This window comes from Ahaetulla prasina, chromosome 2 (assembly GCF_028640845.1).
Source record: "Ahaetulla prasina isolate Xishuangbanna chromosome 2, ASM2864084v1, whole genome shotgun sequence".
Taxonomy (NCBI): domain Eukaryota; kingdom Metazoa; phylum Chordata; class Lepidosauria; order Squamata; family Colubridae; genus Ahaetulla; species Ahaetulla prasina.
Genome location: NC_080540.1, coordinates 157,491,039 through 157,505,596, shown reverse-complemented (window position 1 = coordinate 157,505,596; position 14,558 = coordinate 157,491,039). Strand labels below are relative to the sequence as shown.

The 14,558-nt window shown below is 37.6% G+C and overlaps 1 protein-coding gene across 3 annotated transcripts in view; it reads right to left on the bottom strand.

The window, feature by feature from the left end:
• Positions 1–14,558, bottom strand: part of CCNT1 (cyclin T1) — a 28,160-nt gene that overhangs the window by 3,320 nt on the left and 10,282 nt on the right. Inside the window, exons 3-10 of one of the 3 annotated variants that reach the window (XR_009153971.1) lie at positions 14,463–14,544; positions 13,537–13,665; positions 12,735–12,795; positions 11,529–11,591; positions 10,566–10,611; positions 7,444–7,607; positions 7,112–7,182; positions 4,160–5,775 (exon numbers count right to left, since the gene is read on the bottom strand). Coding sequence is in view for 2 of the 3 variants with exons in the window: in XM_058174044.1 (XP_058030027.1) it covers positions 4,408–5,775; positions 7,112–7,182; positions 7,444–7,607; positions 10,566–10,611; positions 11,529–11,591; positions 12,735–12,795; positions 13,537–13,665; positions 14,463–14,544 (1,984 nt within the window). In the remaining variant the exon portion in view is untranslated. Of the gene's footprint in view, positions 1–887; positions 5,776–7,111; positions 7,183–7,443; positions 7,608–10,565; positions 10,612–11,528; positions 11,592–12,734; positions 12,796–13,536; positions 13,666–14,462; positions 14,545–14,558 lie in introns of those variants that run through there. The other 2 variants (XM_058174044.1, XM_058174045.1) reach the window with 2 other exon arrangements.

The following is a 14,558-nucleotide window of genomic DNA, read 5'->3' as shown; positions in this document are numbered from 1 at the left end:
AAGATCCAACACAGGACAAATCCATTAAGCCACAATAGGAATTATTGCATCACCCTCATAGCAGTCCAAAATTCAACCAAACTTAGCTCATACACCTAGTACTTTGCCTATAGAACCAGCTATGACTCCTACATAACCCCATGGGAGTCTGACAACAGCCAATAAAATACATGTTCTTGCACAGAAACAGGAAGCTCAAGTGCAAAGCTCAAAGAATGTATAAAAACCCTCCACTCTCAACTCCATTTTGTCAGCTGAACCAGAACCCATCTGGTTCTGCATAATTAAATCAACTTTCCAATCAGCTTCCATGTTTCCAAGGTCTTTCTCCCAGCTTGGAACTGAACCAGATGGATATTTCTTCCCACAGTACATAATAATGTGCAAGTAATGCTTAATTTAGGAGTTTGGTTAATAATGGCTCAAAATTAAAACTGCAGAAAAAGTACCTTTGACAAAGTTACAACCATCCTCAATGAATTGTGATTTGGGCATATGAGAACCAGCCCATATTTATGAGGGTTACAACATCTTGCAGTCATGTGATTGTAATTTGCAATCTTCCCAGCTGGCTTCCAACAGGTAGTTAATTGGGGAAGCTGGGTTGCTTAATGGCCTTGGTAAAAATAGTTGTAAAAGTGAGTCCACTCACATGACTCATTTAATGACTGCATTGCTTACTGACTGAAATTCCAGGTCCCAATTGTAGTCATATGGTGGGAACTAGCTGTAATGCACATTACCATCCCAATGTGGCATTACTCTACTGTACAGAATTTCTGCATTAAAGATTGCAGACCATGTCTAGATACCATCCTATCCTTTAAATTCCTGACCTGTACAAATCTTGGTAGTTCTATAACTATAAATCATAGTCTGAGTTACCACACAGTTCAGAAAGGTTTATGAAAACAATGAATTACAGCCACGTGTTTTGCAACTCAGGTAGGAGACAGCAAAGAACACCAGAAAATGATAAGCAGAATAAATTCAATTACCTTGAAATCCAAGCTATACCATTAACTTTTGAAGTTAATGTATAGTATATTGGCTGCAGGATTTCCTGGCTGGTATCTGTTGGGCTTCAGGTTTTAGTGACCGTAATATAGGTGAAAAGATTTCCTAACATTTCACCAGCAACTGTGGCTATCATCTTCAGAGGCAAAGTGTCATTGCTATGCAAGCAATGACAAGTCAAAACACTTGGTTATAAAGCCAGGAGCCGAGTCACTCCTTGTTCAGTTGTCTACAGTCTGTGCAGCATTTTGCCTTGAAGATGTCAATGAAGCATCAGGAAGTCACTAAACCCTGAAGTTTAACAGGATGTACAGGATGTTTTAAAGGCATTGTCTGCTGACAATTCAAGCTAGATAGAGAGGAACATAACTGCTTTGTAAAAGTCATTGTCCAGTCAAGTCCCTTTAAAAAAAACAATGCAATTTTCAAAACGGCCAGCCAACATAAGCAACATGGGAATTCTAAGAATGCAGATCAAAACAGACTAGGGACTTTCCTTGCAGTCCAGTATGAATTACATGGACTCTGCATTTTATTTTAGGATTAAACAGACTCAATCTTAACAGTTGCTTAATTGCAAATGCAGAAAGAAGTTCTCCTCAAAATCTGCTTTTTCCTCTTATTATTAGTGTGACTGAGAAAGCTCCCGACCCTTTCTTTCTGCATACACATAACTATGGTTTTACAAATCCGTTATAAATGTGCATACTCTATTAATAAATACTGAAAATTGATACATGCAGGTGTGTATCCGTACAATATACAAAACATGGATTACTGAACATTTCAAGCAAGCCTAGAAAATGTCAGCTGATCAAAACAATAATTTCTTTTTAAACATAAGGACCAAGAAATGATTTAGACAATTCAGCATACATTACTCTTATATAACAGTCACATTCATTTCCATGGGTAACCCAGGAACTTCTAGTAAACATAGTAAATGAAGGATTACTATTGTTAACAGCAAGATAGTAACCTGCAGTTTTTAACTGACAAATTATGATCCAAAACCTGAAAATATGAACATCTGAGAGTCTACTAAATGTGGTCTGTTTTTTTATCATGCCATAAAGTTATTTTTCCTTTCCTACTTCTTTGCTATCTTTTGTTCAAATCCATTGTGATTTGTTTTTAAATTGTAATTGCTATTGCTTGCTTTTACATCTCAGTGTAAATAAAGAACTAGGAAATAAACAAGGAAGATTTATAGATTCAGAATGCTGCTGTTACTGTCCCAAATACTTTTGTAGAGACTTTTCCTGATAAATTCAAATATTAGCAAGAAATTTCACAAGGAACAAATTAAATGCGGAGACAGTACATTTATTGAAACGTGGAATAGTAATAAAATGAGCCAGGAATTAGAAACAGTTTCTGAAACATTACACAAAACTAGGCCAAAGTTTGCATCAATAGCTGAGACACCATTGGTTCAAAAATCCAAAAGTGGTGGGAAAATAATTATTCCAAATTCAGAGAAAATACTTCGGCAAAAACAAGCAGATGAGTGTCTTATTTTAAACATGATGCATCATCTGAAATCAGCAATTAACTTCACTCACATGACATTACAGAGGCCACAACTCGTAGTCACTACTGAACATACTGGATTGGGCCTCTATTGATATATACTGGGGTAATCCATTTTGGATAATAAACCCTTTTTAGGTCACAGTCCCTCATATTTCAATTTGGAATTCACTTCACAACAGTAGGAATACCCTGAAATCACTTGTGGAACAATGGGTCTATATTAAAAGACAAAAAATAAAGTTGAAGTTGAAGACCACTCACTCCAAATACGTTGTCCAAATGCTGGATTACAAACTAAGGCCAATTTCGTAGAATTAAAATATTCTTATGTGATCTACAGAAACATAATATATGTCCATGTTTTAAATGCTAGTCCAATTTTTAGCATACCATTAGCAGTATGCTACAAGTTCAGAATACTACATCAACATTCAAACCAATTCAGGGCACCTTCAAACTGGCTAGTTTTGTATTATATTCATAGGTCTTCATCCTATTTTTATTCTATTTTCTTCCCTCTTAGAGACAGAAAAATTAGACCTTTTAGATATTGGCAAGCTGTACTTTCCAGGAGCCCTTTCTATCATGAAAAACTGCAAGGGATACTGGAAAATACAACTTAACGTTTGGAAGGCCACAGGCTCGCAATCTTTGCTCTGTTCACCAAATTTGCCTGATTCGTTTGTGGTCATCCTTATCTTTTTTCTCTTTTGGACAAAATGTGAAAATCTCATATTCCATAATGTATTTAAGGTATCATATAAAGCATCCCAGAGTCACGATTACTGCTCTAATGTCCCTAGGCTGTCGGCCTCTTCTAGTTCTTCCTCCTCTGCTGAAACACACATTTTCCCAAACTATACTAATGCATTTTTTTTGAAGGCACTCTCAAGAGTTCATGCCACTAGCATGCAGTGCTGCCCACTGAAATACAGTCCCATGAGATTTTTTAATGGTTAAGTCATGTTAGCCATTTGTCTTCCAGTGAGACAAAGACTGAGACAAAGACTGAAATGGTAAACATAGTAACGGCACCCCTAAAGAAGCAGTGTGATCAAGAAGGAAATGAACTTATAAAACCTCACTCCTAAATTATCCTTGATCAGCAGGAAGCACTAAAAAAGTTAGCAACTTAACTAACATTTCTGATTCCACCATTCTTTGGAACTTCAGGTTTGTATCTGTCTCCATTTACTTACTGATGAAGAATAATAGATCTAAGTAAGGAGAAACCGGAAAAACTCTGCTTCACCACTTCCATTTTCTACTTTACTTATATTCAGTACATGTGTCTCTCACACCCTTCTCCCTTTTCTTCCTTTTCAACCTTCGCTGCCTTTATTCAGGCGGAGGCAACTTCCACTGGGACAGGACACATTAACAACTGCAAGTAGACAGAACTCGTGCACCCTTCTCAGTTTCCATGTCTGCTATAACTCCTTCCTTTATCCACATTAGAAAAATAAAATCAACACTAAACACATAACTTATTTTAAATTATTTTTAAAAGTCCTCTTTTTTTTTAAGAAAAGGAGAAAAGACCGTCAATTTAAATAGTCCTGCGCCATTTCCTATCGGGTTGATAACGTTCAAGGCCCACCCTCACCTCTGAAGTTGGCAGCTGGTCTTATAGGAAAAATTTTCACCATCCAGAAGAACTGAAAGGGTGCGGGTGGGTGGGGATGCACCCGGAGAAAGACGAGCGTATCTTTTCACAGTTTCAAGAACTCTATGTTCTCCTACTAATAATAAAAAATGTTTTCTTTTAAAAAGGGGACAGGGCATTCACACAAGGCAGTGGAGATTACTATGAGCAATTATTATTTTTTTGTAGAACCTCAGTAGTTAAAATTATCATTTTGGGAGTGGTGGTAAAGGAGGGGGAGGTTCTGATGGGAGTGGGGGTGGTCGTGGTTTATCAATACTTGCAGCAGCCCTGGGGTTCAAGTATTCACCATAATGATGCACAAAGTCAAAATTGGACGATTGGGTGGGTTGCATGCCTTGTGCGCTGAGCAGGGAGTGCAGCATGTTCACTGTATCCTGATAGTCAATGGACTGGTTCATGTTATGTCCATTGGCCCCAGCAGTGCTCTTGTCCAATTTTCCATGAGCCCCTCTGGTTTTGTTAGCCTGCGGGAAAGATAGACCAGCTGCTTCCAAGCTGTGGCCAGAATGCTGAGAAAACGGGAATGGCACAGTGGGCCCCTTGGAACTTTTACTGATTTTGGGCTGATGTTCATGGACTGTAACTGAGGTCTCCTCAGAAAGTGGTCTCTTACGGGAGGAACAATTTGGGACATAACCCTTGTGTGACACAATGCCAGTTGGGTTAACATGCTTGGGATCCCCTGGACGTTTGGTGTTGACAACAGGTTGCCCATGTGAATGTTTGTGAGAATGATGGTTATGATGGTGATGGTGGTTAGAAGAATGGATCTTATGCTTTTCCTTGTGCTCTCCTCTGCTCTTGCCATTGTTTTCATCAGACAGGTTGTGTCGTTCCGTGGGAGGTGGCACCTTAATGCGCACTTTTATATCATCTTGTTTGGAAGAAGCAATAGGCTTGTCTCCTGAGGCAGGCAACCGTACTTTAAGTGCAGATGAGGGTTTATCAGCTTTTTCAGTAGGAGGCCGTTCGGAACCATCAGAATTGTTGCCTAGAGGGATTTTCAGGACAATTGGAGAATTCTCCTCCTGCTGCACATCCCGTTCACGTTGCTGTTGCACAAGCAAGTTCTGGGCAGCATAAGCATATTGAGAACGCACATTTGCCTCCATGTTCTCTAGCTGCCGTTTCTGCGCAGCCAACTCCTCAGCATGTTTTGCACGGTATTCCTTTAATGATACTTTTGCTAGTGGTGCACTCTTGATGTTTTGCTTAACAAAAGAACCGCCACTACTGTTATCATGATGTAGATGATCAGGATTGGCAGAAATTTCATTAGCTCTATGGCTGACCTCTTGTTTATGCGGAGGGTGTTGAGCCATCCAGCTGTCTGATGAAATATCTGTACTACCTCGTTCCCCTGGAGACTCTCCTCCTGTAGCTGGAAGTGAAGCAGTGGCTCCGGTGGTTGAAGACGTTGACATGCTCATCAGGCCTGCAATAGTCGTGTCTGATGCGCTTCTAGAGATCATGCTGAGGATTGTCTGTTCTGAGAGACCATCATCCTCACTTTGGTCATCCGTCTTCGATTTCCTCTGGGCTGCTTGACAGGCCTAAAATGAAAGCATTCAAAACTGGTATACTAATCTCTTCTAGCCGTACAATACCCCTAGAGAGAAAAGAATACTATATACGCATGCACTGCTGAACTTTGCTGAAGTATCATATAGTTTATTTTTAATGCACGTTATTCATAAGACACACCATGATGAAATGACAACTGTCATTTTAGAAAAAAGCCATTAACAAAGAATTTTGTTAATAAATTTAATAAAAGCTGTGACATCTACTTCATCAGTTCAGAAGGTTGATGTTGTACTATCACATTTGTCTCAAAAGTCTTCCTTCTAAAGCCCTCTATGCCTCATTATTTTGAGTGAAGGTTCGATGTCTCAAAATCCTTTTTTGATTCTCTGTACTTATAGAATGCATTCCTAGCAGAGGCTTACCTGCCATTTATTTAAAGTATTTCAGTGTGAGAGATACTTTTATTCCTCAGAGATTATTTAAAACTACTTTTTCTTCATTCTGTGAATGCTCTTATTTGACCTGTTTTGTGTGTGATTTTATGCTACATTGAGCACTGCTTATATATTTCTAAAATAGGGATTCTCTAATCTACCTGGGGCAACAGGAACATCTGAAATTTTGGAAAACCATTTGTACTGTGGTTTCTACCGTAACATAAATATTGTGGGCTGTATGGTCTATCACAAAATATTGGAATCATCCCACATTATCAGTATTATAGAAAAATAATATTTTTTAAAAAAATAATATTTATATTATTTTAAAAAAAATAATAAAAAATAATTTATTATAATATAATAAATATTGTGGGCTGTATGGTCTATCACAAAATATTGGAATCATCCCACATTATCAGTATTATAGAAAAATAATTACCTAATAGCATTTTCTGTCTGCTCTTTTTTTTGTTTTTGTTTTTGTTTTTTCCCCACAGCTCTCCAAAATTGTATTCTTCCCCTGCTCCATGTTTAGAAGATGAAAATTCTTTTTTTTTTTGGTGGAGGACATCCACTGCACAGCCTTGGGTGCCAACTAGCCATCAAAGCTATTTTTTTCCTTACACTGACTCCGAGATCATATGGAATCCAAGTAACTTGTAGTGAAATATGATAGCTGATTTCTGAAAGCCAGAGCTCTACTTGAAATGATCCCAGACATTGCGGTGAATTTTTAAATTTGTATTGGAAATTGATGGGTGCCTCAAGATGTTTATGAATGTGTATCTGGCTTAAGCCCGGTTTATAAAGCTATAAACATGAAAGAGGCAGAGGTCTCTTGAATGTATCTTAGTATTCCAAGCAACAGTCTTCCTTCAACATTCTAATCAAAGAGAAGTACAAAGTGGGCAAAGCATCTTACCCGCCAATTCCTGATTCGTTTCAGTCGATTAGGAGTTTTCTCAAGGATTTGAAGGAATTCATGAGTTAATTCTGTAACACAAACACAAGAATAAAGCTAGTAGGCATAATACTACAGCACAAATTCTACAGAAGCATATTGTAATGTCCATCCTTGTCAGCAAAAAAACAGAGCAGTCCAAAGCCTAATAGTACAGGTTCAGTTTACAAAATGCATCCCACTTCTTTACTGTCATGCTGGAAACCTTGATACAGAAGGCAGAAATCAAATATTAAGTTAATGGAGTACCTCTTATTGGGCATACAGTGTATTTGACCTTGCTCCAAACTTACCATCCAAGAGTTCCAGAGTTACAGTGGCATCAACGTACTCCCACCAGTGCTTCCCGTCCGTGGAGACTGGGATCTCCCAGTTGGACCACTTACAGGCCAAGTGGATGCAGACGCAGGCCACAACGGGAGGGGTGTACTGCAGGCTGAAGGTTGTTAGGTGAAGGCTGACATCACCAGCAGGGGGAGAGAAACAGAAAGCTGTAAGCTCCCAAGCTTGAACAGCAGCCGCACATACAACCGCCCGCTGGACAGACACTGCAGGAATTAGGCATCCCTCAGCTTTAAAAAAATGTTATTATCCTGCAAGGTTGAGCTTGCCTTGCACAATAATTCTATTTCAGCCTTTTCCCACAAGGTTTTCCAAGAGCTTCTGTCAGCCTGGAGCTCCAGGACACCCACATGATCTTCATGAAAGGCAAAGGAATTAACTCCAAACAAAGTTACAAACTGGATTGTACAACAACACTTGGACATAATCCTAGGAAAAAATCTGAACAATTTGCTCCTTTCAACAAATCCGTCTTTTAGTAGTTAAACACCGACAGCAGTAAATTTTGAATCAGACCACAAAGTACTGCTGATGTTAAATCCAACTCAAGCCTTAAATCAATTAAAAGGGGTTTATATATATATCCATTAGTTCCTATTCTAACAAGATTCAAACAATTAAAGGTTACCCAACAGCCTACAAGGACCCAGAAATATCATGAGGCAAATTATGCTGGCAGGAGATGGAAATGTTTATGCGGCATTTATAATGATAAAATCCTTCAGATTAATAACTGCATGGCAAAAATGTGTAAATGGTGAATACTGGACAAAAAGAAGCCCCTTAAAAATATGTAAATTACAACCAGTATCTACTCATACTTGATATGATGAAAAAAAATGGAGATAGAAAGGGCAGCAGCTGCCATGCAATGCAATTTACAAGCAGCCTGGGATGGAGTATACGAGCTCTAAAGTCTATCCATACCAATAGCCCAAAGCCGCCTTCCTTAAAAAAACCAACTTTCTAGCACTGCTAGCTAGTAATCAGATTGAACATCTTGCATACTATGCGTCTACCAGCTCTACACTTTTTTACATTGTTGGGCATTATTACTCTGTTCTATGCAACAATTAATTGTTGGGCAGCAAGCAAGAGAACTTAAGTCCTTGCAATTTACTGCAGGAAGGACATTGGACTTCTTTGGCCTCTTTGGCATCAGCATTTCATGAGGCACCACACATTAACACTTTCTTTTAACTATTTTTTAAAATAAATAATGAGATCCTTCGTTTCTTTTAATCCTCTGTGTAGTATAATTAAAAATATTTCAAGTTTGTTCACTTCTTAGCCAGAACCAGTGTTTAGGGCACTTCTTTGTAAATGTGCATAAAATACAGCTAGTACTGCTACATTCAGCAGTAGCTGATCTAACATTTTAGATGTTGGGATATAAATATCTCAAACAGTGATTAAATACTCAAAAGGTTTAGAAAACATAAGGTCAGAAAAAAGTATCTTAAAGTAACAATTTGCTATTTAAAAATTCTGGATAGTTCTTTCAAAAATAGCTTTACTTTACTTTTCAATTTTAAGCCTCATCATCCTCTAATGGTCCCCAACCTTTTGGGCACCAGAGACCAGTTCCGTGGGGAGAGATTTTTCCACAGACCGCAGGGGGTATGGTTTCACATGCTGCCTGCAGATGGGGCTTTGCTTGCTTGCACGGCCAAGTTTCTGGCATGCCACGGACCAGTGCCAGTCCACGGACCAGGGGTTGGAGAACCCTGCTTTAACTTTTAAGTAGAAATATTTAATACAAGTATGCCCATGCAAATACACCAGCCACAAATATGTACTTACAGCTAGACCTTGAACAAAGACTAGAGCAACTCATCCAAATTACATATGGTGGTTATAACCCGACTTCAAAAGTTCGACATCTTAATACCGTCACGGACATGTGATCACAGTCTGGATGCTTGACAACTTCTTCACACTTACAACCAATTATCAAGCACCCCATTACAATTTGCAACCTTTCCTGCTGGCTTCCCTAGAAAGTCACTGGGGAAGCCAGCAGGGAAGGTTGAAGTCCCTCCACACTCACACAACCTCTCATGCCTTTCCTGACCCATGCCTCTCATGCAGCCCGTCACACCCTGGCCCATATGGCACTATTCACTCAGTCCCTTACTCCCTCTGCCCTCCACCTAGCAGCAGCTACTTAGCTACCTGATGCCCTAGGACTACAATTTCCAGCTGGCTTCCCCACTGACTTTGGTTGTAGGATGCCAGCAGGAATTTGCCTTACTTAACGACCATGGGATTCAGTTAATAATGGTAACTAGGAGTGCAATTTATGACTGCATCACTTCGCTATAGAAATTACAATCCTAATTGCCGTCATAAGCCAAGAACTAAATGTTATTGATATGTGCCATAGGAAATAGGCTACCATTTCTGAATCTGGAAGAAACAATGAGAATGTACTTCTCTTTAAAAAAATCAGAATCTACAATAGCCTAATTAAGATCAAATCCATTTTGTATTTGATTTTTTTGGCTTCACTGTCTTTATTTTCTAATTCTGAAGACTAGAAAGAGAAATGAACATGAGATTTAATATTCTTCCACAGGATTGAATGATACAGAAAACCATGGCTGATGTAAATAAATAAACACCAATTTATGTGCTTGTACTTGATAAACTAATTCACGAATCTATATTTTGTGTTTCCATAGCAAAGCATACTTAAATTAAACCATGATACTATATTGTGCAAACCAGGTAATTAATTCATTAATAACTTGTTCAAAATTTACAAGAAATAAGGATTTCCTTTAGGCAGCTGGGACAGATTTTTTGTTTTAAAGTCTTTATTTCTCGCCATTATAGTCACAATAAAGAGAATTGGTCATAAATGGACTAGTAATGTGTGCTCATTTATAAGGATATTTTGTATATTCCTGTTCTGAAATTCAAGCTAAAAGAAACAAATTTTAAATAAATCTACTGTTCTGATGTCACGGAATGCACTCTAAATGTGGCATATTTTTTCAATTTTTTTTGCAATAATTTACCAAAACATATTTCCAAATAAAACAAATAAATCTGAATTTTCAACATCTACCTGTTGGTTGCCATGAAGTAGGAAGTTTGTGCTAGATCCTTGCTGGCTGAAAGAGAAAAGTCACAGTTAAATTTGCCAATACTTAAAGTGTAGCACGTTATGGATTTCCTCTAATTCTATACGCCAAGACTGGGGAACCTCTTGTGGGAACTCTGGGCTTATTGGCTAGGGGAACAATTACAGTGGGCAAGGTCCTATCATGTGAGGACAGGAAAAAGATTTCCAGCTTTTTTCCTGGCCTTGGGTAAGGAGTCATATTGGACTTCTCAAAATATCATTTGGACATAGAAATGGTACTGTTTTTCAAAAGGACAGAAAATATATTCTTTGCAATTCTAGTCAAAGGAAGCTGTGAGCACCATATAATGCAGATTATTATTACAGCTGTCAAAAGCATTCAAAAGGATGTTTCTAAAGAAGAGAAAAGCCTGCTGCAAAGCATTAAAATTGCTAGATTGTCTCCTTATAAATGTGCAAGCATAGGCAACCCTCCCATTGAATTACCAGTAAAAGAAAACACCTATGCAGGTCCATACATGGAAAGACAACTGCAAAGCATTCCATATAGAATGCTGTGCACTGTTTTGAGTAAATACAAAACAATGTGCTTAATAATCTTATTTGAACAGTAAAAACGACTGGATTTCACAAATCAACTTCTATATCACCATAAGCGTATGATCCTGGCAGGCAACATCCATTACTCAATGCAAACTGTGCTACACACCAAGCTTTATCAGTTCTGCTATAAAAGCTGACATTGGTATTTTCATTTTGAAGCCATGTGATCCTCCAGACATGCAAAAAACATAGATTTAGTACAGTAACAGCCTCTTCTTTTTCCTTTTTAACATGACATTCTTTACCAAGGAAATTTATTCTTTGAAATAATTTCTGAGCTAGTAAACAACCATTTTTGCATATATGTTGTTTGAGCAACAATCAGTCATGTCTGGAACATACCTCGAACTAGCTGTGTGCACTTCACCACATGAGTATGAGGATGATCTATGGTAATTTCAAATCCTAGAAGAAAAAAAGAAATGTTTAGAACGTGGATATAACTTGCTTGTAATTCTACATACCATGCATGTCTCTGATCCTGGGAGGCAAAGTAGATTGTTCCTCCAGTCAATTAATACCGTTCTGTGCTCAGATGCAAACAGGACATCTCCTGGGCTCAAATACATCAATTAACTATTACAAGAATGCAACAGATATTGCAAGTTTCTGAAATACTAAATTTCTTGGTAAAAATACTGACACACATTCAAGTATTCTAAAATTGATTATGAATTATGAATTAGAGAATAAAATTCTAGCAACTACTTGTCTTTCTGCTTACTTTAATACCCAAGCAAGTGCTTAACTCTTAGAATAGTTTTTAATCAATTTTAAGTTTGTTCTGAGAAGATTTTTATTTTTGTTAAAGGAAAGTATATGAAGAAACTAATATTCTTTATTCCTGCAAATTAACAGGATACAAGTTTACAGATTATGCCCATACATCACAATTGTTAAGCATCTATGACAAATTATCTTTAACCTGTTTCATGCATTACAATGTTTCACAGCTGGGATTAACATGCTTACACACTGTATAGTCAAAGTCAAAATGTCTTGCTCAACAGTAATAGAAAAGCATTTTGCATATAACGGTAAACAGTAAGAACACATATTATACATCATTTTATAATGGCAAGCCTATCAACTATCAAAGTGCAAAAAATAGCATTTTAATTGCTAAAAACCTTTCAAATGAAGAATTACATTTAAGATGCAGCAAAAGCTTAACATTGATAATGTATAGTAATTTATCAGGATATTCATTTCCTATCCTGCATTATCAAACTGATATAGTAATACAGTTGAAACATTAGACTGTCAAGCTGCTAAGACTTCAATCCAGAGTACAATGCCTGGAACCTAAAGGATATAAATCCTGTTAAAAAGAAAATCCTGTTTGCACATTCATAGTTGTCTGAATATATTCACTCAAAACATAAACAAGTCATAAACTGGCCATTATGACAAGGACTGTCGCCTGGACTGATGGCTTTCCATATTGGTCAGCTGTGAAGAAGACTGGGGTTGGGTTAGACTCTCCATTCTGCGGAACATTCTTGGGTCTGAGATTCATGAAGCAGCCCGTCCGCTTGGAAAACTTACCCAGGGTCTGCAGTATTATGCTCTCTAGAATGACCAGGTCTTGGGCTTGTTGCAGGTAACCCTGGGGTTGAGAGGACAGGCAGGTTACTTGTGATGAGGCACTCTGTATTAAGCCTGCATATTTCTAACACTCTCTTGAGGAGGCAAAAACATCAAGGGGGAATCTTTATTATATTTGTGCTGGAGAAAATGGGCATAAATGTCCCATTTCCAGGGGAAAGAAAACCGAATGCACACATAAGAAAAATTACTGATTGCATACTGCTACTGTTGAAATTGTCCTGTAGCAGAAGCTCAACATTGCCTTTTTGTTCCAATTTAGTTTTAAAATAAAGCTTCCCCCTTGTTGGCAAGGTTAGATGTGCTGGTCCTGTCAGGAAGGGCTGTGGTAAGAACTGAAACAATGTGCTTAATAATCTTATTTGAACAGTAAAAACGACTGGACTTCACAAATCAACTTCTATATTACCATAAGCGTATGATCCTGGCAGGCAACATCCATTACTCAATGCAAACTGTGCTACACACCAAGCTTTTATCAACACACTGGCCAGAATACATAGGACAGACAAGCGATTTGGCTTACAAAACCGAGAGCTTTCTGTACTATGCACCAAGAGCAGTAACTTTATCTGTATTCAACTGTTAAATACTCTTATTCTGGAAATTATTCAGTTGTATTTCAAGGTGGCTGTAGCACTCTCAGTAAAATGAAGCATGGTGGATTTGCACTGCCAGGATGTGTTCTTTCTCTCTGATTTATTGTGTACAGTACATCTTTCACAGAAGTTTAACTACTTACCTCACTCCGTGTATCAGGAGCAGCTTCCAGAGGGTGCAGGCAGGCATGAGTAACCTTGATGACATGCTCCAATTTTCGAGGTTGCTCCTCCACCTTGGCTGCCAGGAAAAGGGCAGCTGGTGCCACAGCCTTTATAGATAAGAAATGTATTAAAAATTCCATCTCTCAAATAGCAAAATCACACTACTCTCAAAGGTGCAAAGGAAAAGAAATGTACGTCAGAACCAATGGGAAAAACTGTTTGCAAACAGTTGAAGCAGGAATGTTTCATCACTCTGAATTTTCAGTCTGCAAACTTTTTTTTCTCTTTAGACAAGTTACAAAAATACACTGTGAGCATAATTTTTTTGTGAGCATATGTTGATTATTGAATGAGAATCACAAAATAAAATCTTAGTAAAGAAAATAAATAAGATCTTACAAAATAAATTGTAGTAACTTAACATCTGCACAAATCCAGCTAAAAGTCTGAAGTCAGAATATGTAGATTATGGGAAACAATAAACCATTCAGTTGCAATGTTGAGAGTTTAAGATATTTCCCTCAGAAAGTAATCTTCCTTATATGTCAGGCATCCAATTAATGTGTCAGTGTTCTAGCAAACATTTTATCAGTAATGCCTGAAAATCTGCCACATAGTTTGCCAATTGTTATATTCTAAAATAGCATTGTTTATAACTGTTTCTTTGAAAGCCTCTTAATTTTTTAAAAAGAACCTCATTATTACTTGTAAGCATGTAGATTGAAGCATAAATTTGATGAAACCTGTTTCTGAAAACTTAATTCCACAGTATATTTTTCAACTATTAAAGTTCTATTACTTCCATATTATGTACATATTCTTTCATCTATTAGCCAAAAAGAAAATATATAATAAATCCATTCAGAACTCCAGCTGAGAAACACAAAACTGATAACATACTTACATTTCGATGAAAGTGGGTAAAGGATTGAACCATGTAGAATCGATGCATATAAACAATTGCTGTATTAATAGTCAGTTGAGAACTAGTGGTTTATCA